The 23,721-nt window shown below is 38.7% G+C and overlaps 2 protein-coding genes across 3 annotated transcripts in view; both read left to right on the top strand.

Annotated features, from left to right (window-relative positions):
• Positions 1-9,199, top strand: part of clstn2a (calsyntenin 2a) — a 100,309-nt gene extending 91,110 nt beyond the window's left edge. The window contains exons 13-17 of the mRNA XM_053495610.1: positions 2,498-2,665; positions 3,949-4,094; positions 4,278-4,398; positions 5,897-6,084; positions 8,716-9,199. Coding sequence (XP_053351585.1) covers positions 2,498-2,665; positions 3,949-4,094; positions 4,278-4,398; positions 5,897-6,084; positions 8,716-8,925 — 833 coding nt within the window. The 3' untranslated portion in view covers positions 8,926-9,199. The remainder of the gene's footprint in view (positions 1-2,497; positions 2,666-3,948; positions 4,095-4,277; positions 4,399-5,896; positions 6,085-8,715) is intronic.
• A 6,493-nt stretch (positions 9,200-15,692) lies between these two features.
• LOC128526951 (retinol-binding protein 2-like) lies at positions 15,693-18,239 on the top strand. Of its 2 annotated transcripts, none has more exons than XM_053499183.1 (4): positions 15,693-15,792; positions 15,919-16,097; positions 17,924-18,025; positions 18,129-18,239. In XM_053499183.1, the coding sequence occupies exons 1-4, from the start codon at positions 15,720-15,722 to the stop codon at positions 18,180-18,182; spliced, it is 408 nt and encodes a 135-aa protein (XP_053355158.1). In that variant the 5' UTR covers positions 15,693-15,719; the 3' UTR covers positions 18,183-18,239. The 2 variants fall into 2 exon arrangements, with proteins under 2 accessions (XP_053355158.1, XP_053355167.1); XM_053499192.1 differs by having other exon boundaries at positions 17,919-18,025; positions 18,129-18,215.
• The last annotated feature ends 5,482 nt before the right edge of the window (positions 18,240-23,721 follow it).

Genomic DNA, 23,721 nt, shown 5'->3' with positions numbered 1-23,721 from the left:
TTTTTACTAAAAAGCATTAATAACAAAGCTTATAATTTATAACTTGAACTTCAAATACATTTATTCCCTCTCTTGAGAAAAGTGTAGGTCCTATTGTATGTAGTACAGGTCAAAAGTTTGGACACACCTTCTCATGCAATGTGTTTTCTTTATTTTAATGACCATTTACATGTGTAGATTCTCACGGAAGGCATTAAAACTATAAAACACATGTGTGTAAACATGTGGAGTTATGTACTTAACAAAAAAAGGTGAAATAACTGAAAACATGTTTTATATTCTAGTTTCTTTAAAATAGCCACCCTTTGCTCTGATTACTGCTTTGCCCACTATTGACATTCTCTCGATGAGCTTCAAGAGGTAGTCACCTAAAAGGGTTTTCACTTTACAGGTGTGCATTATCATTAATTAATGAAATCATTGGGGTTGGGACCATCAGTTGTGTTGTGCAGAAGTCAATTTACTACACAACCGACAGCCCTATTGGACAACTGTTAAAATTCATATTATGGCAATAACCATAGCTCAAGCTAACTAAAGAAAAACGAATGGCCATCATTACTATAAGAAATGAAGGTCAGTCAGTCCGGAAAACTGCAAAAACTTTAATTGTGTTCCCAAGTGAAGTCGCAAAAACCATCAAGTGCTACAACAAAACTGGCACACATGAGGACCGACCCAGGAAAGAAATACCAAGAGTAACCTCTGCTTCTGAAGACAAGTTCATCCAGCCTCAGAAATAGCAAGTTATCAGCAGCTCAGATCAGAGACCAGATAAATGCCACACAGAGTTCTAGCAGCAGACCCATCTCTAGAACAACTGTTAAGAGGAGACAGTGCGAATCAGGCCTTCATGGTCAAACGACAGCCAGGAAACCACTGCTAAGGAAAGGCAACAAGCAGAAAAGATTTGTTTGGGCCAAGAAACACAAGGAATGGACATTAGACCAGTGGAAATCTGGAGAAAAGGTGAACGGTTGGATTCCACATGCCTGGTTCCCACTGTGAAGCATGGAGGAGGAGGTGTGATGGTGTGGGGGTGTTTTGCTGGTGACACTGTTGGGGATTTATTCAAAATTGAAGGCACACTGAACCAGCATGGCTACCAAAGCATCCTGCAGCGACATGCCATCCCAACCAGTTTGGGTTTAATTGGACGATCATTTATTTTTCAACAGGACAATGACCCCAAACACACCTCCAGGCTGTGTAAGGGCTATTTGACCAAGAAGGAGAGTGATGGAGTGCTGCGACAGATGACCTTGCCTCCACAGGTGCCTTCTAAACCGAGATGGTTTGGGGTAAGCTGGACCGCAGAGTGAAGGCAAAGGGGCCAATAAGTGCTAAACACCTCTGGGAACTCCTTCAACACTGTTGGAAAACCATTTCAGGTGACTACTTCTTGAAGCTCATCGAGAGAATGCCAAGAGTGTGCAAAGCAGTAATCAGAGCAAAGGGTGGCTATTTTGAAGAAACTAGAACATAAAACATGTTTTCAGTTATTTCACCTTTTTTTGTTAAGTACATAACTCCACATGTTTACATTCATAGTTTTGATGCCTTCAGTGAGAATGTACCAATGTAAATGGTCATTGAATGAGAAGGTGTGTCCAAACTATTGGCCTGTACTGTAGATCACAAGTCCGAAACACATCAAATGCCACAACTATCTTTACTTACATGTTTGAGCCATAGGGAGCAGAATAGGAGCAAAACTTGCTCTCTGGGTGGGAGGAATGTCGTACTCATTCTCTCCTGTCAATCCCAGCAACACTGGGAGGTAAACTCATGTATACAAAGGAGGGTTACAGATAGTGATTTTCTATGTGTGTGTTGGGATGCCTTGACATGCAACACGGATGAATTCACGTGTCTTGAAGGGAAACACGTTTTCTAAAAATCTATATAAAGGAGTTCTGCTTTCCTGCATAAACAACATGATAGATAGCATGAATAAATTAGCATGCTGCCAGAATGACACAAATATATAAAATATATAAAAGCTAGACTTTCTGATACTCTTGGAACATTTAATTTGCTATGTCCCCTTCCAGGTTAGCTTGGGGAGCATGCAGATATGATAGAAACAAAAATAAATTAAAGTTATTACCTGGAGGCGCGATAACAACATGACTCACCAAACGGGATGTTTCACGATGACTAGAAAATAAAATGTTCTCAAAAACAAGCGATACAAGTATACGTTTAGGAACTGTCATGTCCACGGCTCACCGGGTCGCACACCTTGTTTTATTAGATGCGTTGTGCTCCTTTTCGGAGAACCAATAGATCACTGAAATTGCATTCATGCACCACACAAAAGGCTCAGGTGATATGTGGTGTATATAGGGGATATGGAGAGAGCAGTGAATAATGGATAATGTGCATCTATGTGAGACATGACAAAATGGCTACAGAGAGTGGTTTTAAGGTCGTTTTAATATGAATAATATGTGCATGCATCTATGTGTGTGTGTGTTTGTGTGTGCGTGTGTAGGTCACAGACCTGGAATTCTGGAAGTAATGCACAACCTTGATTACTGTGACGTGTTGGTCATTGGGGAGGAACTGAATCCAGAGCATGAGAGTCTGGAGATCCATCATAGCTCTCTACTGGGAAAACATCTAGATGCCACAAATTCCACCTCTGGCATCTCCATCTATGGTATACAAGTCTGAGAAAGCTTAAAATATTAAGCTTACCATTTGCTCAGCTTCCGTCTGACTTGAAATTAATATACACACACACTCACTGGCTGCTCTATCAGGTACACGTGTTTAAGAGCTTATCTAATCAGCCAATTAGATTACAGCACCTCAACACATTTAGGGATGTAGACTTGGTCAAGGAAATCTGCTGAAGTTCAAAACGAGCATCAGAATGGGGGAGAAAGGTGATTTAAGTGACTTTGAGCGTGGCATGATTGTTGATGCCAGACGAGAGGATCTGTGTATTTTCATAACTGCTGATCTGCTGGGATTTTCATGTAGGGTTTACCATTTTTCTCTGTAAACTTACCATTTCTAGGGTTTACAGAGAATGGTCTGAAAAAGAGGAAATATGCAGTGGAAAATACCTCATTGAGGTCAGAAGAGAAAAAACAGACTGGTTTGAGATGTTAAAAAGGCAACAGAACATCCTACAAAGGTAGAAGTTTGCAGAAGAGCATCTCTGAACGCACAAAATGTCGAACCTTGAAGCAGATGGGCTACAGCAGCAGAAGACCACACCAGGTGGCAGTTCTGTCAACTAAGAACAGCAAATTACAGAAGTACAGAATTCACATGGGCTTATCAAAATTAAAGATTGGGAAAAAAACGTTGTCATGTTTCGTCAGATGAGTCTTGTTTTTCTGTTGTGACATTCAGATGGTGGGTTCAGAATTTGGTGTAAACAACCAAATCCATCCATTGATTCATCCTGCCTTGTAACAGCTGTCCAGCTACAGCCTTCCTGAGTATTGTTGCTGGCCGTGTCCATCCCTTTATCAAAACAGGACCATGCAACAAAGCTAAAATCATCTCAAACTGGTTCATTGAACATAACAACAAGTTCGCTGTAGTTAAATGATCTGAACAGTCACCAGATCTCAATCCAGTAGACACCTTTGGGGTGTGGTGGAATGGGAGATTCGCATCATGGATGTGCAGCCGACAAACCTGCAGCAATAGTGTGACATGATCATTTTAAAATCGATCAAAATTTCTAAGGAATGTTTTCCGAACTTGTTGAATCTATACAATGAAGAATTAGGGCAGTTCTGAATGCAAATGGCGTTGAATACAGTACTAGCAAGGTGTTTCTGATGAAGTGGCCAGTGAGTGTATGTACGGCATTGTGGCACAGATATACCATTCGAGTAACTGTGGTTAGATGTTATTTTAGTGACTCTACTGGTTTTCAGCAATTCCGTCTAGCTAAAGTGTGTGTGTGTGTGTGTGTCTCAGGTGTGGACTCCATGGCAAATTATGAGCTGGCTATCCGGCAGGTGAGGTACCGCAACTGGCGGCTGGCCAGCCTGTCTGAAAGAAGATTCAGGCTCAGCTGCTCTGAGCTCAATGGCCGCTACACCAGCAACAACTTTAACTTGGAGGTCAGAGGTCACACCTTGCACTATTTATCATTTCCCTGACATGTTCTGACGGTTTAATCGAAACCTTCTCTACAAACAGCAATAAGCTCCTGTAAAAAAATATGCCATGGGCAAACTTCTTGCAGCACACAGCATCCTGCAAATCATAACTGTTTTTTTTTATTTATTATTTTTTCACTTTAGCTACGGATAATTCATAGCATTGAATCTGTGGAACATGTCAATCACATGGCTGCCCAATCCCAGTACATGAGACCAGTTCATGAGCCACTAGTCATCCACACCAACTCAAAATACATGTCAGGTACGGATACTTTCCACTTACTCTTCACTTATTGACATTTATTAATAGTAATTAGAATATGAATGAATATTAGCAAACTGTTGCTTTCATTTTTTGTGATACGTTATTGCTCTAACAGGAACCGGTCATACACTGGGACGACGAGCCACATGATCTAAAACTGGACAAAAGAAAAATATTGCATAACACGGACCCTTGTGTTCTTTCTGGAGCAATTATTATTATTATTATTATTGCTTAATTGGTTTTAAAGGGGACTTGTTATGCAAAAAAGTCATTTTAGACATTAGATCTCCATTTTAATTCAATTTAATTAAAATACATTTTTATAAAAAATCAAAAATCGCTACTTTTCCATTTTTTTTTTATTGGCAGGGGTTTAAACAAGCCAATGAGATGCTCAGTTCTAATGGTAGGGCGTCGCTCGGTAGTAGCTCATTTAAAAAAAACACAGAAACTGCACAAAAGGGGAGTGAAAAAGTTTGAGGTATGAAAAAAAAGCATCATCTGTAAGGTATTTTATCTGGTGTATTAAGCGACACAATTTGCAGGAGCTCCGAGAAAGTATTGAGCCAAAAGGGTTAGGAAATGTAATGTTTTAATGATGGTATAAAAAAAAAATCTATATCAGGAAATTAAAAGGTTTTGCCTGTGCATTGTTCTTTCAATGGTATCTTTATGTTTTATACATTGGAGAACCCAAAACCCGAGTCTCATTCTGTCTGTCTATCCAGTGAGATTTTGTCAAAGCATCATGCAAAACTGGCTGACAAAATTCATTAAAACTTTTATAGTACTTGTATATCTGCCTGAAGTTGAACTGAAATCTAAATGTTGATTTAAAGTGATGACATGAACAGCTACGTTATGTCGGATTTAACAGCCTGCTTTAAAATAAGCTATTTGCTCAATGTAAACACACCTGCACTAATTGACATTAATTAGAAAAGCTAAACTGAATGGTTTTACTGTTCATATTTTCACCTCTGAAATAACAGCGCTGAAGTGGTATAAGTGAATTTTAACGCGTTGGAGTCGTCTTGAAGCAAAACCTCATCATTTTCTGATCGTCTTTCTTGATTTCTCATCTTTGATTCAGTCTCCGATTACCAAACAGGGAGTGTATTTGGCTGACAGAGGAAGTACAACTTAGCATAAATTACATGTACATGAGCTTCAACCTGAAATAATAATAATAATATCACTGATTACATTATTATACATATGAATTCAATAATGGAGACTTATGTAAGTTTAAAATAATGGTAATAAAGACATAAAGAATAATTTATTATTAGATACTGCCCTGCAATGGAACCTGGGACCTTCCAAACCATAAACCTTGTGCTTCTGAGAACATGTGAACGTTTGCTTCTGATTTTGCGCAAGCAGTGAGTCAGTGTGCGGTGTATGATATTAACACTTTACTTAACCTAAAACCTTACAGTATATGCATTATAATTTGCCATTTTGTGTATATATGTGTGCATGTTCACAGAAACATCTGCAGCTGCTACAGTAATGATTGTGATGTGTATCACTGCCCTGGTGGTCTTCATAGTCCTGGGCATCTACCGCTTTCATGCCGTCTATGTAGAAGGTCTAAAGGAGAAAGAGGACGAATGGAAAGAGCCTGAAATAGCCTGGGATGACACAAACTTCACCATTACTGTCAATCCTATGGAGGTGACTTGCACACTTGTTTCGTTAACCCATCCAGTATGAGTTTTGTTCCCAGAGTATAAGCAGACAGTTTGAATCATGAATCCGAAGACACATGCTGGTTAACTTTTAAGGCTGAGAGGAGAAAAAGTGGCATTTCAGTATTGGATTAAAAAAAGTTCTTTCGGGTTTATTTGCCATGGACCGATAGCTAAGTCATCACATTACGTCCACCTTGGAGACACAGTCATTCAGTTTTCTTTCCTGGTCTTAAAAAGACATTAGGGGAAATTGACTAAAAGACATGCAGCAGGGTAGTGCTCTAATGCTTAGTTTTTGTTAATATCCTAATCTCGTTATCCTTGTCAGATAAGAGTGGTTTGATAAATGCCTTATTAAAATTCCCACCACCTTTGCTTGTGCCATTTGAACGCACACCTTTCGGCTCTCCTTTTCATTCCCTAGATGCCCATTCTAAACATAGTACTGCCTTCCTTTAGTCTTCTAAAATCCTCTGCTTGGTTGAAAGTCATTTAGAAATCAAATTGACTCGGATCACTGAAAGTGCTAAGAGATCACCCTGTCATTGTGGAAATTGCACAGTTGACGGTGTGATGGTGTTCTTCTCCGTGGTCTTGATAACTAGATCATTAGCTACTGATAACAGTGTCCACAGGGTGTCATTTACAGTTCAGGAATTGACTGCTACGAAACTGAGGGGTCTGCAGGCAGAGGCTCAACATCCAAGTCTATTGACAATGGAAGTTGTTACTCAAGCAGCACATGATCAGAGCAATGAACAATCTTAAATAGTTAAATAGTTCTAAATCCTAAATGTGACCACAGAATTAGAAAATGTGTATATCCACATTATGTTGGTCCATGTTATACATCAAACAATCAGGGGCACAAAATTGCAAAGAAATGTGAGGTGGCCAAAGAAAAAGCTCTGGAATTGGGCAGATGTACGTTTTTTTAACTAACAACTGCCTACCTACAGTACCAGACCCATTCAACCAGACAATGAATGCTTTGTTTTCAAAGAAAACCTTTGCCTGGGAAATGGCTAATTTACACGGTGAATTAACAGGCGATCCATCACCCTATCATCCAGAGATCGTGAGTTCGATTCCCGGGTGATGCTGTTACCTCTCATAGCCCGAGGCCTAGAGAGCGCTCTTTCAGAAGGGAGGGATGAATTACTTAGTGCTCTCACATTAATTACGACTCTACAGCCAATCAGAGGCATCTGTTAGCTCACGCAAGGAGAAGGAACAGATAGCGCTGTCCTGCGAGTGTGTTACGTCACCCCCAATGGTGTGTGAGCGAGCAGTTCCAAAAGATGCGTTCGGCATCTCATGATTCAGAGGAAGCATGTGATAGCCTTCAGCCCTCCCGACTGACTGGTAGTAGTAGCCTTAATGTGTGAGCCCCCTAGTGACGGGGAGGGATTGGATATGACTAAATCAGGAAAAAAATTAATAAAACAGGTGCTTCATCCACGTCAAGTCTGTCTGTCATTGTTCCCACTGTATCAAACAAAGTTTGATTTATCCGTCTTTGCCAAGTCTACACAGAGCCTTTATACTTGTGTCTGTGTCGCTCTGCAATTATACCACCAAACCACTAATAGACGGTGGTTTTTATATGCCACTCTTTTGTCAGTGTTTTTTTTTGGTGCCTGACAAGCAATGGCGATTTAGATTGAGGAAACATTTTCTTTTACAATTACGTAATTAATTGCACCTTAAGGGTCCGGGTTCGATTCCCGTCCGGGTTCGATTCTCGTCTCTGTGTGCATGTTCTCCCTATGCTTGGTGGGTTTCCTCCGGGTATTCCGGTTACTCCAGAGTAACATCTTTAGAAAGTGTACATCAGGCAAAAGGGTATGGGGTATAGGGTACGGCATAGGGTACATGACTTTAGGTTTTTTAACAAACTATGCAACTAGTATTCTTGATAGCTCCATTTTGATAAAGCATTTGTTTTTGACATTATTAATGGGCACACCGTACCCTTTAGCCCGCCAGAAGGCACAGCTTGAAATTATGAGCCCGGCCCATGGGAGGAATTCCAGCACATCACTGGCATGATGGCAAGGGTCATTTGCAGTCTGTCTGCTCCATCTATGCACCAGCTGTGGCGTGAGACACTGTGAATAATCCTCTTATCTTGCACAGTGAGCAATGTTTTAGGGTCTGGGTCTACCACAGAAGCTCAGTGGAACCTGAACTAGGTACTACAAAGTCCAGCTTCAAGTGCAACTTGAACCAATGGAAGACACCTAGTGCCTTACCTTAGTCGCCTTAGACCTCAATGGTCTGGGTTCGATTCCCACGGAGTTTGCATGTTTTTCCCAAGCCTGGTGGGTTTTCTCCCACAGTACATGGAGATTAAGGCTAACTGGCATACCGAAATTGCCTGTAGTGTATAAATAAGTGTGCGAGTAAGTGGGTGTGCTCTGCGATGGATTGGCACCCTGTCCAGGGTGTACCCCACCCTGTACCCTAAGTTTAAGGATAGGCTCCAGGCCTCGCTCGACCCTATATACAGAATTAAGCAGTATAGATGATAAGTGAGTGGGATGGGTTGAAATTTTTAAAGCTAAAACTCTGTACAAAGTTAACAGTCTGTTGGTTGTTTTTTGTGAAACAGAACGTTGATGGCCCTCGGAATTCTGAAGATATCGATGAGGAGTATCCTGAGAAAGAGGACGAATACATTGGGGAGGACGATGAGGACGAGCTGGCAAGGAATCTGTCCAGTGCGGAGTCAGATGATAGCGAAGAAGAAGAGCACACAAAGGTTGAGAGAGGCAGAGTAAAGGGCAAACTAGTGTGGGACGAGTCCACTTTACCCTATTAACACCCCTCGTAATCTCATATGCTCAGGAGACACATACAACAACAACAAAAAATCAGAAATCGCTGCCTGAAAATCTATCGTTATCTAACTGACCCACCCTGAGATGTTTTTGCTGACATTTACCTGATATGTTGCCTAATCCTCTAATCTGTCCTAAATGCCAGCAATGGAAGTGCACCAACATGCCCTTACTCAAATTGTGAGTCCGTGCTCCCTGTGTTTAGGGAGCTTAAACATAATCAACTCAAGAAAAAATGGTTTTGGTGGCATTCCCACCATTTTTATTATATATATATATATATATATATATATATATATATATATATATATATATATATATATATATATATATATATACACACACATTACCCTGACACATCTTAATTTAATGACTCAACATGCCATTAATTGTTATTTTCCTTAACAGTACCTTACAGAGTACTTAGTTTGTGTGGCACAAAGTTCACTGTTTATTCTTTTTTTGTTGTTGAATAAATAACACTAAAGAGTTTATTTTTTCTGTAAAATACTTTTAATTGCATTTAATATTTAAAACCCTAAATAGATTTTAATTCATGTGCATTCTAACAGAATACATTCTAACAGAAATATATCAAAACAAAAAAGTTTTTTTCCGTGTTTTCCTTCGTTTCTGTTAAATTGGGCTCATAGAAAGGGTGTCAGTACAATTTTATATGCCTGTATACTGTAAATAGAAGAGAATGATTATGCATCCCCTTCATGTCACCGTGTTTCGTGTCCGCACTTGCTCGTCATAGAAAAAAAAGCCTCTCTGTTTATTAGTGTCTCTTTGACATATTTGTCTTTTTTCACATAAAAGATGAAGAACGGAAAATCATGATGTCTCCCCTTTTCTATCCAAATTTTAGAATTAAAAAAGAAAATTTTCTCTTTCACTTGTGGTTTAAAGAAAAAAAAACAGGTGGTTAAAAATGGCCTCACTTCATGTTTAGTAATGAGTTCAGAATGCCACTGAGTCCCGGAGCCAGGCAAGACACAAAAAAGAAAAAGAAAAAGAGAGAAAAATATATAGTAGGTGGAAAATGTCTTGTAAAGATGAGAAGGCTTTGTGCCATTTTGCTGATCCATTAAGAACATATACATTTGTTGAGAAGGCTTGTTTAACCATATAGTAGGATTAAACTTAAGATGGATGTTAACATAGTCATTGTTCTGTAGCTGGAAATTGCTTGTTGTTCCTGCTATGTGATTGAAGCTAGGAAAAGGTCATTTGCTTCATTTATTTTTTTGCACTGTACGTTTTTGTAGTTGTGGTTACTGTTTTCCTAATCCGCCATGTGCTTGTAATACCATCGTCGTGAGATACTCGACCACACCCAACTGTTTTACTCACTTTTCTTTTTGATGTTTTTTTCATTTGATTTGATTTTTTTGTAAATGTTTCAAGTTATGCCTTTTCTCTGGTGGTCACTACAGCACTTTCTGTACATTGACCAATAAAGACATTTCTTTAGAATAAAAAAAAGTGTCTCTTTACCTTTAAAATGTTTCTTAATATATTTAAACCAAGGACCTAAAAAAATACTTAAGAATTGGCTTTACTCCAAATTTTCAGTAAGTACACGCTAAATAACCCTGAATATCGATTGATACGATTATGAATGTTGGAAGTATTTTTCTAGCTTTCGAGCAATAAAATGCCTTTCTTAAACCGAGTCATTATTAGAAGGCATTGTGCCAACGGAGGGATCTATGTCTCACGCTGTGTGCTGCAGATTGTCTGGATGGTGCCTACAGAGGAAGAAATAGAGTCATTTGAAATCTAGTTCCAGAACGCCCAGAACTCAAAGGGCAGCAGCAGGAAATGCATCTTTCTAAAGGGAGCAGAAAGCGGATTGTCGACGACAGCCCCCACACACAGGGGTAAAGAATAATCCTTCAGACCAAACTCGAATGCGGCCCAGCACGTAGCAAGGCAGTGGAGCATCCACACTCTGTATGAAACCAAAATACATAATTAGCAAATGTAACCAGGCAGTGCATTCCCTTTTCCTGCTTCTACTCTTTTTAAGGTCAATTGAATGTGAATGCATTTGCTCAGAATTCTAATTCCTAAAAGGGGAAATATTACTAAGGGTGCACAGGTATCAGGTTTCAGTCAGAACAATATGCTCAACATTTAATACTACAGAATCAAAATTTTACATCTAACACACTTAATATTTAAATAATGGCTTTCGGTAGTCAACAGGTTTTTGTATATTTGAACACAAAAACCTGGTTCAGGGAACTTTGTTGGCTTCCTGGAACAGAGCGTAATTATTATTATTATTATTATTATTATTATTATTATTGTTATAATTATTATTATTATTATTATTGTTGGGTTGCGGCTGCAAAAGCTTAAAGTTAGCCTGCTTCATCCATTCCACAACCTTCTTTGTAAAAGTCCAACGTCACTATCCTATGCACTTTGCAACAGTTCCTCTGGCAGCAAGACATCCCCAAAGCATAATGATACCACTACCATGGTAAGTACGCTAATTTTACTGATTGAGTATGGTGTTCTTGGGGCTGAAGAACACCATACTCAATCAGTATCATCTTTATTCCTCTAAACATCTCTCAAATCACCAACAGAATTATTATTCTTTCATTTCATGGTGCTATAAAACTAGCTTGACTTTAGACGGTGATACTGGTCTGGTTCATGGCAGCTCAAAACCTTGGTGGTTCTCGAGTTGTTCCTGACCATCTGAACCAATTTTCTCTCAACTGAGGGTGACAATTGTTTGAAGTTGTTTAGAAGGGTATGATCCTCTTTTCCAAAATTGTACTGAGCTCCTTGCACTTTCTTATTGCACTGTGTGTTGGTCAATACAATGTAAGCTGTCAAACAAGTAATTTTTTTTATGGTGCACAGAGAAGCGACCAGGTGTCAATCATGATTCCTGGGAAGTTATGTGGCCTTGGGTTTGGCAAATGACAAAATTTTTAGGGATTTCATAACCAGCAAATTAATAATACACACTACCGTTCAAAAGTTTGGGGTCACTTGCAAATTTCTTTGTTTTTGGTTAGTGATTTATTTTCTACATTCTACAACAATACTGGGGATTTCAAAACTATAAAATAACACATATGGAATTAGGTAATTACATAAAAACAACAAAAACAACAGTTAGTTGTTATTATAAGACACAGAGGCAGCCTTTCTGTAATAGTTCTTGCAAGAACAGTATTGTCAAGTGCATTTGCAAAATTCGTCAAGCACCATAATGAAAATGGCTCTCATGAAGGCCGTCCCAGGAGGGCGAGACCAAAACCTACCTCTGCCTCAGACGAGAAGTTCATTTAGAGTTATCAGCCTGAAAAATGACCAATTAACAGCAGCTCAGATTAGAGGCGTTATGAAGTCTTTACAGAGCAAAAGTAGCAGAAACATCTCACCATTAACTGTTCAAAGGAGATTAATGCATTTTTTGGACGCCTTCAGCATTCCTTTTCAATGTAGAAAGAAATAAAAATCAGTAACCATTATGGAGTTAGAAAGTGACCCCAAACTTTTGAACGGTAGTGTAGCTCAAAAACTCATAACTCCATGCCTAGTCTCAACAGCGCCCTATAAACCTCACACAATGCGGCAAGAAAGTTCATTCTGTTTCTTTAGCTATAGTCATGTAACTGATACATCAATATGTTACCAGTTGATATCTCAGTCATATTTCCCATTATGTCATTTAAATTAGTTTGGCATCCATGTTTATACAGTATAATGCCATTTTGATACTGCACTAAAGAGGGGCAGAAGAGGCGCTGATAAAAACTCTGAAGTTTCTTCAACATCCCTGCTGCAACAAGGCTAAAGATTAAAAAGTTGCTGTAACTTGTCAATGGCCCCAACGATTTAACTGAGAATTATAACCACCATCCAACTCCAGGGCCTGGAGGTACATGCAGCTTACCATCTTTTACTATAATCGAAGAAGCTCATTTTCTTAATGACAGTATTTGGTGAGACAAAATTAAATAATCATACATTTGGAATGGCACCCATGGTGCGCTCGAATGCACGTTCAATTAACAGTGCAGATTTTTTAAAAACAAATTAGCTTTATTAGCAGGGAACAAAAAAGTAACGGTGCCACAACTGAGGAACTTTAACTACAACTTTTTTTCAGAAAAGTAATGGGGGGGAAAGATGTACGTGACAGAACTCAGATTTTATGGGCCAACGCTTGTGTTAGTTTCAAAGACAAGCACCTGGTCCATAATGTGTAGCACATTAAAGAATTGTATTTTACTAGTTAAGCTTTTCAGTTTTCTCATTTTCACTAATAAATGAATATTTATTTTCAAGGTTGTGCATGAGATTTAAAGTTTTTCAATAGTGATACAACTGTACCATTCTGTTTGTTTGTTGTTTGTTTTTTTTAGACTAAGAATAAGTTTCATGGGATTAATCAATGCCAAAACTGATATAAAATCGAGTACTTAGTATTTGGCAATTCTGGAATATTTTATTTAGTGTTTATATTTTCCATATAAAAAATAAAGAGAGCTGTCGGAGCTCTTGGAGGGATGAGATCACGGCTCTACAGCCAATCAGGAGCGTCTATGAGCTCACGCAAGCAGAAGGAGCGGATAGCGCTGTCCTCCGAGTGTGTTACGCCACTCCCATCGGTGCATGAGCAAACAGTTAGAAAAGATGCCATCGGCGGGCGTTACGTGGTTCGGAGGTCTTCGGCCCTCCTGACTGAGTCGTAGTAGCAGCCTTAATGTGTGAGCCCTTGGGAAGAAATTGGACACGACTAAATTAGGGAGAAAATCTGGGAAGAATCCAAAAAAACAAAAAAGAACTGCTACAGGATTCTATAGAACTTCTGCTTTGAGATGCTTGTTCTATAAAATATTTACTTGGTTCTTTTGAACTCTATGGAGCCACAATTGGACTCTTTCTTTGCTTTTCTAACATCCTCTTGTATGGCAATGATCTCCTATATAATTCTGTTTATAGAACTAAAGGTTTTCAGAATTTCTGAGAAGACATCTGTGCTCTTTTGAGCTTTTACATTTTTTGGAGAATGCTAAAATTCCTTTTTACACAAAATCCCAGCAGTTGTTTAGATTTCTCCTGTTGACGTGAAGCTCTAACATCTACACAAGAGCTCTTCTTGCCAATAATTTAAACATTGTTGCTCAGTATTTAATGGATTATTGATTTTCTTCAAAACCCCATACTGTCTAAGATATCATTTCACGTGGCGAGAAGCCTGCAGCCATTATTTTGCTCAAGTGGGTTTTTACACACTCACTGTTTACATTTTCCATGTCATTATCACCTGAATTTTTGACAGTGGTTCAGAAGAAGTTCATCCTGACTGAGGTATTTTAAAATAAATGAGGTGGAGATTGTGAAGACAAAGTACTTTAAACCGGGCAAAAAAAAAAATTCTTATTTAATACTGATGATTGAGTCTAGAGGTACTGGGTTCTCTGTGGGACTGTGGTTAGGACTAAGCATTTTCACCTACTGGGGGTTGCACAAGCCAGTGCTCACTTACTGCTGGTCCTAAGCTTGTATAAGTGGAGAGGGTTGTGACATGAAGGACATCTGACTGTATTTCTATGAAATATTTTTTTAACAGAACTTGGGTATAAGTTGTTATTATTAGTAAAATAAAAAAGTACTTCATCTTCTTCTCTTATACAAAAAGATGCAGCAATGCTGTTGTATTTTCTAGATTATTTTCTATATATCTATATTGTCTACACCTATGCGCCCAAACCAACAGTGGCTTGTCCAGTATATAGCAAGAAACTGAAACAAAAAAAGAGAATTAGCTCCATGAAATGACACTGCCCATTCATGAAATGACAATGGACACAATTCAAACAGAACCTATTATAACGGTGATCTCTAATGACCTCCCCAGTAGTTGCAATGCTTTCATCTGGCTGGAAAGTCACACTGTGCTGGCGTTGCTTTGTTCTCATGATGCAGACAGACGTGCTGGTATCTCCTTGCTAAAGGGCAGGCTTTTGTTCGCATTTATTCTATAGATTTGGCTGGAAATGGCCTGTGAAATTGCTTTGTGGGTCCGAGTCAATAACCAACAGAAGCTTCGCCAGTGCTAGTGTGCGTCGTCAAAATAAAACCCATTCATATTCTGGGTCACAATGGGGCTGGAGCTTATCACACTAACACTGGACTGGATAGGAGGCCATTCTGTCGCAGGGCATCATGTACATGAGTATAGGTTGTATTACTTCTCATGTTGGTAGCCATGATGTGATAAGTAGGAACTGGGGTTTTATTGTCTTATTGCTTAATTTGATGTAGTGTATGAGCTGTTATTCTGATGGCGTGGTCATGTGCTTTTCTACTTCTGAAGACTTTTGGTGGTCACTATGTAAAAGCTAGACATCGCTGACCCCTAGTGTGCTTTTCTTTCTAAAATGCTCCAAATGCTGACTGAGTAATTATTATTTGCAACACCTTTAAGATGAACTGAATGATCCATTTGATTAACTTTAGCTCCCATAAATTGAGGAATGCATGCGCATTAAAGGATTATAATATAGAAAACAACATGTGACCACGGAATTGATTGAGAATGAGAGTTATGTCATGTTTTCTCTTCTTCTCATTCTGTTAGTTAGACTGTCAGAATGTGTCCCTCATTTTGGCTTTCCTCCAGTTGTTCTTCCTTCTTATCTTTAATACTGTGACGCTTTTTGCTTGCTCCAGTATAAAGTCCCAGAACAGCATGCTCTCTTTCTCTGCCCAAAGTTCACCGAACACCACCACCATGGCTGTGGATTTCAGTGGGACCTGGGTGATGGAGACAAATGACAACTTTGAGGAGTACATGAAAATTCTTAGTGAGTGGCGTGAGATCATGCGTAATCATTTTTTAATTCTTGTAAGCATGCTGCTTGCAGATCATTTCAATATCAACTTATGCATCCTGTCCCAAGTGCATTATGTCCTCTCTTTTTTTTTTTCAGACATCGATTTGGTCACACGGAAAATCGCCGTGCACCTGTCTCAAAACAAGGTTATTATCCAGGATGGAGACAAGCTTACGATAAAGACACTGAGCACCTTCAGGAACTACGAGGTTCACTTGACAATTGGGGAGGAGTTTGATGAGTATACAAAGGGACTTGACAACAGAATGCTTAAGGTAAGTGTGAAAACTAACTGTATATTTGACTCTCTATTTTTAGAGGACTGCTTTTTGGGTTAATTTTAACATCAGCTTTCAGTTTGACATTTTCTATTATCAGCTCCAATTCTCGACCATTACATGCTGAAATGCAGTATCTGATCTATGCTGTAGTATGACCTGTTATATAAGGGGCAAGGTTTTGAAAATGTTTCACAATGCCAATGTACCTAAAACAAAAAAAAGGCAGAAAGAACCTGTTTCCATGAACTATTGGCAGCCTGAAGATACCAGAAATGATGACCAGAAAATGAATGAACAACCATCGTTGTGATAACAGGATACATGTGGTCTACAACATAAATTTGATGTGTTAATCTTTAATCTTGGTCTTCTTCATTCGTCTGCTCCCATCAGGGGTTGCTGCAGCGGAAACCCCATTTCATTTGGCACAGTGGTTATGCCAGATGCCCAACCTAACACAACCTTCACATTTAATCTGGGCTTGGGCCTGGCAAATATGAGTGCACTGACTAGTGAAACCCCAGTGGCAGGATTTGGCTGGCTGGGCATACATGCCAACCATAGTGCAGACGAGGGTCCTACCACTGAACCACCGAATCCCCAAGTGGCATTTTTAAATAAATAGGAAAAAAACTGTTGCCAGTTTCCCGTGGTATTAGTTGAAAAAAAAAAGCTGTTTTTTTTTTTATTTAATTGAGTAGTTGGTGTACACTGCCTGGTAAAAAAATAAAATAAAAAAACACAATGTGCTGTCCGATTCCTCGTGCTCCCAGAACGACTTTTTCACAATCTAAGTCCTGGAATATGTCTGTTCCATCAGAAAATAAAAATTCCATAGATGTGATAACCTGCTCATTCAGTACATTCAGGTCCTCAGCTGACTTCATTTTATCGCCACATAATATGCTGAGGCTAGACCTGACCCATAACACTGCCTCCAGTGGCCACTATGCATGATGGGTGTATTACTTCATGTGCTTCCCTTCTTACCCTGATGCACCCATCGCTCTAGTGTAGAGTCAATCTGGAGTCCGCAGAACACAAGAGTTTTTTTTTTCAATCGTCCAATCTTTATTCTTCCTAAGAAACTGAAGCCTCTCATTAGTCTGACTAACAAGTGATTTTCTTATGGCCATACAGCTGTTCAGTCCCAATCCTCTTCACGTTGTGTGCATATGGAAACGCTCTTACTTTCACTATTAAACATAACTCTGGTTTTTACTGATATTTTTTTACCATGCATCTTCATCAAGTGTTTGTGATCTCCATTTATGATTTTTTTTAAACCACATTTCTTCCACAAATTTGGCGGTTCAGCACTATCTTTCCAGGTTTTAATAATGTGTTAAAGGATTCCAGCTATTTTAAATCTCCTTAGTTGTTTTCTTTGCTTCATAGATGCCAGTATGAAGCAAAGAAATGGCAATTCATTGGCAATTTAATAATTTGACCCTTCTGAAATGGCAACTTTTTTTTTTAGCCAGACAGTGTATAATCTTACTGTTCGTAAGAGTGGTGTAACAGGCAAGAGTTCATCCTGTAAGTCAACCACAGTGATATTACACAAGCACCTGTGAGTTAATGTATGGTGACGAGGGCAGTGTGTGAAAACACGAATCTGTATGTACCTTGTGTTTGTTGCCGTGAAATGCTACTGCTATGTCTGAAATTGCCTCATAAAATCACTGATCATAAAAACACATTATTAATTATTATTTTAATAATTAGACAATTCAGCACAGACTTCAAAATAAACAAGTTTTCTTATCAATTAAAGCTTGTATGATATCACTCTGACTGCTATTTAACTGTAAGAACAGACTTTGGTCACCTGGGAGGGCGACACACTGGTGTGCACACAAAAGGGAGAAAAGGCCAACCGTGGATGGAAGCACTGGATGGAGGGAGATAAACTGCACATGGTAGACTTAAAGTATTTTACAATGCAAGACATAAAACCTGTGTACTTTAACTTCTTCTCATATAATTTGTTTTGTTTTTTGTTTTTTCTTTTTTCTTTTTCAGAAGCTGTATTGTGAAGACGTTGTCTGTCATCAAGTTTTCAACAGAAAGCAATAGTGCCAAAATTATGGTCACTCTGTTTTACCAACATTAATAATAATAATAATAATAATAAAGATATGTGTGCAATAAGGATTAATGAGTCTTATTTCTATTTTTTTATATTAATTAATGAGATTTATACCACAAGCTGTTAAACTCTCAAATCTGATTAAGGAGATTTCATGCTTCATGTGGATTCATTTTTAATGACAGCAGTTGCAAATTAAATTCTGAGCTTAGGTGATGGGTTTTCATCAACAGAAAATATATAAATGTTAAATGTTACAGCTATTTAAACAAAACTCTCAGGTTGGTTGAAATGATGAATGCACTAAACTTTAAAGAATAAAATGTCAACTTTTTAGTGAAATAACACTGAAATACCAACACTTGTAAATGAATATTGAAACATCACTTTCACTCACAAATCGCCTATGCTGCTTTATCCTGTATTCAGGGTCGCAGGGGGATTGGAGACTTTCCCAGGAGACTTAGGGCACAAGACATGGAACACCCTGAACAGGGTATCAATATCAATCCATGGCAGGGCACACATATATACACTCACTCACACACTATGGGCAATAACAGAACGACAATTAGCCTAATCTGCATGAGTTCCCAAAGCAAATCCACCAAGCACAGGGAAACATGCACACACAGGCAGGAATTAAACCCGGGCAGGAACAGTGATTCAAGACGACAGTACTAACCACTAAGCCACTGTGTCGTCACATTGGAATACCAAGACTAATGAATTACTATTGAATTGCCAACATTGGTGAATTAACCTTGAAAAACAAACATTAGAAAATTAATATTGAAATACCAACATGAGTGAATTAACACTGGAATATCAACACTGGTAAACCAACAATGAAATGCGGACATTAGTGTATCAACACTGGAATACCAGCATTGGTAGAATAACACTGGGATACCAGCATTGGTAGATTAACACTGGGTAAATTAGCATTGGTAGATTAACACTGGGTAAATTAGCATTGGTAAATTTTCACTGAAATACCAACATTGGTAAATTAACATTGAAATGCACCAACTACTGAATTAACAGTGGAATACCAGCAAAGAGGAATTAACACCGACATTGGAACACCAACATCGGTGAATAACTATTGGTGTTGTACCAAACGGTTAGTCTGACTATTTTAGAAACCGCTGATCTCAGTTGAAACATCATCTTAATTATTCAATATTTACAACAGTTGTGAGAGCATCTCATCATGCACAATATTTTAAACTTTGAAGTGGATGATCTAAAACACAAGACCACATCTAGTTCTACTCCTGTCAGTCAAGAACAAAAATCTGTGTCTATCTTGTGCACAAACTCATTTTTTCTCTGTAGGGAGTTTTTTTTTCATATCTGTTACATCGTTAAGGCACATTTTCATGCACCTGGAGACATGATGTGCCTTTAAACATGCTTAAATATTTCTGGACACTGTCCTCAAAAATGATACACTGGTTGAATAGTGTTTGCAAAATCTGACTTTTTCAATGTACAAAATTCTTTTGACATTACCCTGCACCACTGTAATCTTACATTTAAAATCAAACAAAGCTATAATATTAAACTAATGTAATTTCCCTTAAAATCAAAATTAAGCTATTTTACTTTGACCTAATGAGATTTTTCCACAGTAAAATATACTGTAAGTGTATTATGTTGTAGAATGTGCTTGTCTAAAAGCTTAACATATTTATATTTTCATATGCAATGATGTAAATGCAATAGTCATGTTACACTCAGGTAGGTTTAACATGACTATATCATAATCATCTATTAAGGTGCTGTGTATGAGTGTATCCCAGGAGACTCATGAGATGGACAGGGTGCCAATTCACTGCAGGGCACAGGCGCACACACAAAGTCTTAAACACACCTTTACACACACACTATGGATGATTTGTAAACACTTTTTAATTATGTCTTTCGTTAATCTCAATGTCTTTGAGTTGTGGGAGGAAACCGGAGTACCCAGAGGAAACCCACCAAGCACGGGGAGAACATGCACACAGACCCGTGGTGGGAGTCGAACCTCAACCCTGCAAGTTGCAAGGACAAGAAGTTGCAAGGACTCAGTGCTATCCACAACTCCACTGTGCCACCTTCTACAAGTCCCAAAACAACTGTTTGGCTGTTTTTCTTTGGTCTATAATCTTGTGTTCTTCATGGTCATCTCTTGTTCGTCATGTTTTATCAAATAATCAGTACTTTTAAATGTAACACACCACCTTCCATTGTGAACGGGCAAAAATGTATAAATTTATTCAAATTCAAGATATTAGAATAATTTCCGGTATCAAAAGTAGAAAAAAAATAATGTTAATAGTAGGGTGTTAGATGCTTCAAACCAGGCTTTTAGTATGGTTCACACTTTTAACAACTTTTTAACACCAAAAGCCCAAAACACTGTTGCACTGGTACACCAACTAACGATATGATATCAAACAAACCCAACAATTATAATATGGTCCATATAATGCATTTTTTCCAAGTGCCAGCTGACATTTATAAAAGACCTTTGTACTTCCCAGCTGCATTTGTATTTAGTTTAGTCAACAAGTAAAAACAAAAACTCATATTTAGTAACAGGACTCTAATATTACACTATGAATGTGGATAATTGCCCAATCGTATTAAAATGCTGCATGTAAACACCTCGATCAACACAGTAAGACCCAAATAGAATTTTCAATCGGAATGAGAGGGGTGGTGATGTTCCCTTCAATAGGTAAAGATTAGCCATGCAAATAATGCATGGCTTGCATTCCTCTCTAGTGGGAATAAATATACATTTAGGAATTTGACAGACCTAATCCAAAGCGACTTAAAAAAAGTGCTTTGAAGTTTCATTCATTGGATAGATACGTTCACTGGGTTAATAACCAAGTGCCATCAGTCAAACACAGTTGGGAAAGGGGATTTTTTTTTTTTTGTACAGATAAATGGTATTTATATTGTATATATAAATGGGTGTGAAAAATACGTCTTGAGTCGTCGTTTAAACACATTTAGAGAAAGTTAATTTCACCACCTAGGTGCCAGAACAGAAAAGAGTCTGGATGAATGTCTTCCTCAATCTCGGGGAGACGTGGGACCAGACGAGCAGTGATCAGATAGGAGGGAACTTGGTGCGGTGTGTGGTGTGATTAGAGCTGTAAGGTAAGTGGGTGCAGTTTGTAGGCAAGCATCAGGGTTTTAATTTTGATGCGGCCAGCTACAGGAAGCCAGTGCAGGAAGCGAAGAAGTGGGGTGGTGTGGAAGAACTTGGGAAGGTTGAAAACGAGACCTGCAGCTGCATTCTGAGGGCGAATGGTGGACAGAAGCAGAACTGCCAGGAGTGAGTTGCAGTAGTCTTAAAATAACAAGGGACTAAATAAGCACCTGAGTAGCCTGTGAAGAAAGAAATGGGCGGATTCTTCTGATTTTATAAGGAAGAAATCGACAAGAGCGAATAAGGTTAGCAATGTGTGGGGAAAATGACAGATGATTGTCCACAGTTACCCCAGGATTGCGGGCATTCGCTCAAGGAGTAATCCAATTGTTGTCCAGGGAGATCACAAAGTCGGCTGGGATGAAAAGCAGTTCGGTTTTACTTAGACTGAGCTTTAGCTGATGAGCTACCATCCAGGATGAGATCTCTGCCAACCATGCTGAGATCTGGGTGGAAACCTGAGTGTCTCAGGGAGAAAAGGAAAGAATAAGTTATGCGTCGTCTGCATAACAATGGTATGAGAAACCATGCGATGATATGACCTTACCAAGAGACCGGGTATTGAGGGAGAACAGAAGATGACCAAGTAATGAACCCTATGGGACATAATGTAGAGGGTCTCCGTGGGGCAGATGTGGGTCCCCTCCATGTCACCTCATATGACCTATCTTCTAGGTAAGAAGCAAACCATTGCCACACTGTTCCACAGATTGCAATAAATTCTGTAAATATTTGCTCCACATTAGGCAACTTAAGTTTCTGGAAAGGAAATTTTGCTAATCTGTAAAGAATCTCTGCAAGAACAGATCTCTGAGCAAAGGGCACTGATTGGCTCACAATTCTATATGTAGCAAAATATTTCACAGAAGTGACTGAATTCTTGTAACACAGAATTAGGGATTAATTAAAAAAGCCAAGAAGCCTAACATAGTTGTATATTAGGAGAGAAAAAACATTGTCTTATGTTATATGTAAACGCTTCACACAGAGGGCAAAAAAACTTGATGCATTTATATATTCTTATTAAGTGGTTTGTTTATGTCAATGCACATAATCAGCATCACATAATCAGATCAGCATCCATGTAAGCACTTAAACTGGATTATTTACCCAGAATGATTTCACTCACTCAGTAATTGTCTATACTGCTTTAAACTTTGTACTTTATCCTGTATACAGAGTTACGGGGGCCTGGAGCCTAAGGCAACTTAGAGCGCGAGGTGAGGTATACCCTGGATAGGGTGTTATGGGAAATTTGGGAACGCCAGTTAGCATGTCTTTGGACTGTGGGAGGGAAACCCACCAAGCACCACACAGAATCGAACCCTGGACGTGGAGGGAAGGCCACAGTGCTAACCACTACGCCACCATGCTTCCATGTATATACACAATATTCAAAGTTATATCCAGATGTTAGTGAGCATTTAATGTAGTTGACTTTTACTAAAACTAGATAAACAGAGACTTTCTAGAGCTAACATTTTTGTTTGTTTACTTGAATAACTCATTTTTTTAAGGGGAAAGCGTTACATACATTACTGCCACCTATTGGACCGAATCGTGAATCAGTAGTCTAAAAGATAAAGATTGAATAAATTAATACTCAATTATTCAAACATACAATGATATTGCACATTCAGAAGGAAATTACGTTGCTGTTTACGCGTTTAGCTTTAGGCTGTTTGGTGGTGACGTCACCATGACACAAAAGCGCCGAACCTTGTACGGAGCAGAAGGGGGCGTGTCCAAATGAAGCCTTGCTTCGAGGCGTGAGTGGTCCCTGAGAGTCACGTGGCCAACGACGAATCACGTGACTGAATCGTTCCCTTGAAGGTTTTTTTTTTATTATTATTATAAATCAAGATTCGGAAAAGTTTTAACTGCATTCCACAATGAACTTTACATTTACTTCGTATATGATATATGAAAAAGGAAAATGCAAACAAAATCTTTTGCTTAATATTAATGATTAATGATAGATATACTGTTCAAATATTTCTAACAGGTGCGTGTTAGTTGTATTCATGTTTATAATTAACAAAAAACAAAGAAAGAAAGAAAGAAAGAAAGAAAAGGACTTCGCTATTTTTTCTGTTCTATATCTTTGGTTAATTTTCAAAGATCCAGAGATGGTGATTGTGTGCATAAACGTTTCTTTGAACAGTGGATTTTCAAACAGCACACACACCCACACACACGACTGGCAATGATGTCTGCAACATTACAGTACTTCCGGCCTCCACGTCCGTATTTACTGCGTTGCTTGGGAGGTTACGAGCGTAGTTGCTACACAAGATTTGTCCACTAGATGG

Source organism: Clarias gariepinus, chromosome 1 (assembly GCF_024256425.1).
Source record: "Clarias gariepinus isolate MV-2021 ecotype Netherlands chromosome 1, CGAR_prim_01v2, whole genome shotgun sequence".
Taxonomy (NCBI): Eukaryota; Metazoa; Chordata; class Actinopteri; order Siluriformes; family Clariidae; genus Clarias; species Clarias gariepinus.
The sequence above is the reverse complement of the archived record's forward strand: the minus strand, read 5'-3'. Positions and strand labels throughout refer to the sequence as shown.

What these genes read in the sequence shown, in the direction of transcription:
- LOC128526951 (XM_053499183.1), top strand. Translation starts at nt 15,720, where the DNA reads ATGGCTGTGGATTTCAGTGGGACCTGGGTGATGGAGACAAATGACAAC. An exon ending in GGAGTACATGAAAATTCTTA is followed by an intron (nt 15,793 to 15,918) that starts GTGAGTGGCGTG and finishes TTTTTTTTTCAG; the next exon opens with ACATCGATTTGGTCACACGG. An exon ending in TTGACAACAGAATGCTTAAG is followed by an intron (nt 16,098 to 17,923) that starts GTAAGTGTGAAA and finishes CTGTAAGAACAG; the next exon opens with ACTTTGGTCACCTGGGAGGG.